A 3618-nucleotide genomic window follows, 5' to 3' on the forward strand; every position below is an offset into this window, starting at 1 on the left:
GGTGATCTGTAAGTTTTTTCCCCTTTAAATAAATACTACCCTATTAATCATAATTCCAAACTGCTGTGGCATTGTTTGTGACTTACGCCTTCAATGTGACACTCTTTGACTGGGAAATTTGAAGAAACAAATTCACCCCAGATTAGGGAATTCATGACAGACAAAAGTTTAACTTGGTGAACCAGTGAATTTTATTGGTGATATTTAAAGGAATATTGGTGAGAAGAAATAATCCAAAGACAGTTGCATCACCGCAGCCCACCTCAGCTCATGAAAACTGAAAACCTGGACTCACTGCAAGCTGCAGGCAGCTCAGCAGTTTGGAGCGTCTTTTCCACTTGGTTTTACCAGCCAAAGAGTTTCTCTCGGCGGTCCTTACTGCTTATATATGCTTGCGAACATATACATGTCACATGCTCATGCACACATACGCAAGATTAAAACAAAACAAAACAGATCAACAACCAAAACCAGGACAGATTGCAACTAGGACCCTAGATGGAAAGATATCTTATTGCACCACCTAGTGGAAGCATATGTAACATACACAAAACAGTCTGAGATTCTTCGAGCTTTAATAGCTTCGTGGGAGGGGTGCTTAAGGCGTTCTTTTGGGGGAGTGTTTGTTTGACAGAAGTTCTCAAGTAGCCATTCTGGCCTCGAACTAGATATGTAGTTGAGGATGCCCCATCTTCCCGCTTTAGCTTCCCAAGTGGCGGGCTCATAAGCATGTGCCACCATGATTGGGCAGGGTTTGGACCTAGTGTTTCTAGGTTCCTGGCCCTTCATTCACAGGACTTGAAATAGGGCTTAGACAGTTGGCAAAAATCAAGAATGTATAAGTAAAGGAATGAAACTGAATAAAAGTTCAGAATATGCTGCAGGAGAGCAGTGGGCCACATGAATGAAGGTATTAAAGGGTCTGGATTAAAAAAAAACAAAACCCAAAAACTTTTGAGTCAGGCAATGGTGGCCCATGCCTTTAATCCCAGCTCTCAGGAGGCAGGCGGACCTCTGTGAATTTGAAGCTAGTTTGGTCTAAAGTGAGATTCATTACAGCCAGGGCTACAAAGAAAAACCCTGTCTCAGAAAACAAACGAACAAATAAAACCCATATATATGTACACACACATATTACATTGATTGATTGATTGATTGATTATGCGGGGGCATATGCATATCCTCAAGCATATATAAGCAGTAAGGACTTTTGCAGAAGATTCAGATTTTCCTTTTCTGAGTTTAGTCTCATCCATAGAAGAATTTTAAAAGAGGACTAGCAAATTGGCTGAGACAGAAAGGCACTTGCTGCGATTCTGACATCTCAATTTTGACCTCTGTGCCCCGTGGTGCAGGGAGAGTACTGACTCCCCAGGCTGTTCTCTGATCTCTACATTGGCTCTGTGGCCTTTGTGTACCCACCACATGCACACGCACACACACATACACACACACACACACATACACACACACACACAATGCAACACGGAATTTATTTTTGCTGGGCAGTGATGGCACATGCCTTTAATCCAGCACTCAGGAGGCAGAGGCAGGTGAATCTCTGTGAGTTTGAGGTCAGCCTGGTCTACAAAGTGAGTTCCAGGACTGGCTCCATAGCTACTGACAAACCCTGTGTTGAAAAACCAAAAATAAATTATTTTTGAAATTTGAAATGACCCAGAAGAAAGTTTAAGGACCCTTTCATCCGAGTTTGAGAGAAAGGGAACAGGGCAGGAAAGCTGAGAATCCCAGTAGCTGTCAGGAGTTAGGAAGACATAGAAGTCAAGATTCACAGATTTAGAGATAAAGGATAGCAAGCATCGTAGAAAGGAGTGGAGAGCAGGAACCCTTCAGAGAAACAGCAAAAAAGTCATATTGTCAAAAAAGCATGCTTAGACTTTTGGATTGCATCTGAAAAAGAGATAGAAGGAAAAAGGAAAATTATGTTTTATGAACTGGAACTCAGAAAAATGGCCAGGTTTAGCTGTGAAGATCTGCAAACAGCTGCACTGAAGGAAGGGTCCCTGGAATATAAGTACACTGTCTCATGAAGGAATAATTATTCCTCTCACAGCCTTAGCATGTCTTCACTTGAGTCAGCTCTTCCAAGGGGGTAGGTAGTCTCCTGCCCAGATGATTGACACATCCTGTTGTTTTAACTTCTTTTTATTTTTATTTTTATTTGTTTGGTTTTTCGAGACAGGGTTTCTCTGTGGTTTTGGAGCCTACTCTTAACCACTGAGCCATCTCTCCAGCCCTCCAGCTCCTGTATTAACGTCATTTATTGGCTAGCTCTTATTTTATTCAGATACCGGTCTCAGTTCAGTGGTCCAAGACCATTCAAAGAAGAAGTCAAATGAAATCAGATGTGAAAGATGGTTTTTCAAACTTTATAGCCAATGATGCCATGTTTACCTATGATTTTTTCCGATATAAAACCACACCCATGCCTCAGTGGCCACCCAACCACTCAGCATAGCTTCCTTAACTGTATGTTGTTTGAAGCTACCAGTTTTTGCACTTTGAATTATTTTTTTCCCATGCTCTGAATAACCATAAGGAGCTCAGTAGAGGTTGAGGCAACCAGCTCAACCTCAGTGCAGGGCCAAAATGTAGCCAACTGAGACTTCAGTTAAGTCACAGCTACACTCAACAATACCAGGGTCTTCTCCTCAAGGTTATGGATTGACTGTGCCAAGGTCTAAGGTGGAAGTTGAGTTAACTCTTAAGGGAGGAGACAATAGTACAATGGTTCTCAACTGTCTTAATGCTGCTACCCTGTAATATAATTCCTCATGTTGTAGTGACCTCCAACCATAACATTATTTTTGTTGCTACTTCACACTGTATTTTTGCTACTGTTATGAATCATAATGTAAATATTTGATATGCAAACAGTCTTGGGTGATTCCCTGTGGAAGAGTTGTTCGAGCCCCACAAAGGGGTCATGACCCACAGGTTAAGCACTGCTGTAATAGTAGGTGATACACTTTAGGGCAGATTAGAATGTCATGTCTCGGCCAGCCAGTGGCTCAAAGAGTCAAGGCACTTATTACCAAACCTGGTGGCCCAAGCTTAAATCCTAACACCCACATATCAGAATTAGATAAATGACCACTGGACTTCTGTGCACACATAACTAAATACACAGGTTGCTATAGTCCAGTTGAAAAGGCTACAGAGCATCACACATATCGTCCTTTATTTAAGCCACTTACTGAGAGTAGGCTCTTGCCACAAAGGACTCTTGGCACCAAAGCAGCAACGGTGCAGTGTTCAGAAAGGCATAAACTACAAAGCCCACAATGACATCTTGTGTAGTATAGGTCAGAGCAACCTTGTAAGTTGTTTTGGCAGGACTAGGCCTCCACTTCGATGAACACCCAAAACAAATAAATAAATATATTAAAAAAATGATATGTATCTTCCCAGGGATATAGAGGTAGAAGCCAAAGCTCATTCTTTTGAGCAGGAGGCTTCAATAAAGCCATGGTTTGTGGCCGGGCGGTGGTGGCGCACGCCTGTAATCCCAGCACTTGGGAGGCAGAGACAGGCGGATCTCTGTGAGTTTGAGGCCAGCCTGTTCTACCAAGGGAGTTCCAGGACAGGCTCCAAAGC

At 42.5% G+C, this 3618-nt stretch overlaps 1 protein-coding gene and 1 pseudogene across 1 annotated transcript in view; one reads left to right on the forward strand and one right to left on the reverse strand.

Moving 5' to 3' along the window:
* Positions 1 to 2383: 2383 nt before the first annotated feature.
* Positions 2384 to 3095, reverse strand: LOC101998554 (annotated as a pseudogene).
* Positions 3096 to 3418: 323 nt separating this feature from the next.
* The window catches only part of Senp7 (SUMO specific peptidase 7), a 110039-nt gene continuing 109839 nt past the window's right edge, over positions 3419 to 3618 (forward strand). Inside the window, exon 1 of the mRNA XM_026787658.1 lies at positions 3419 to 3492. Coding sequence (XP_026643459.1) covers positions 3419 to 3492 — 74 coding nt within the window. The remainder of the gene's footprint in view (positions 3493 to 3618) is intronic.

Source organism: Microtus ochrogaster, chromosome 2 (assembly GCF_000317375.1).
Source record: "Microtus ochrogaster isolate Prairie Vole_2 chromosome 2, MicOch1.0, whole genome shotgun sequence".
Taxonomy (NCBI): Eukaryota; Metazoa; Chordata; class Mammalia; order Rodentia; family Cricetidae; genus Microtus; species Microtus ochrogaster.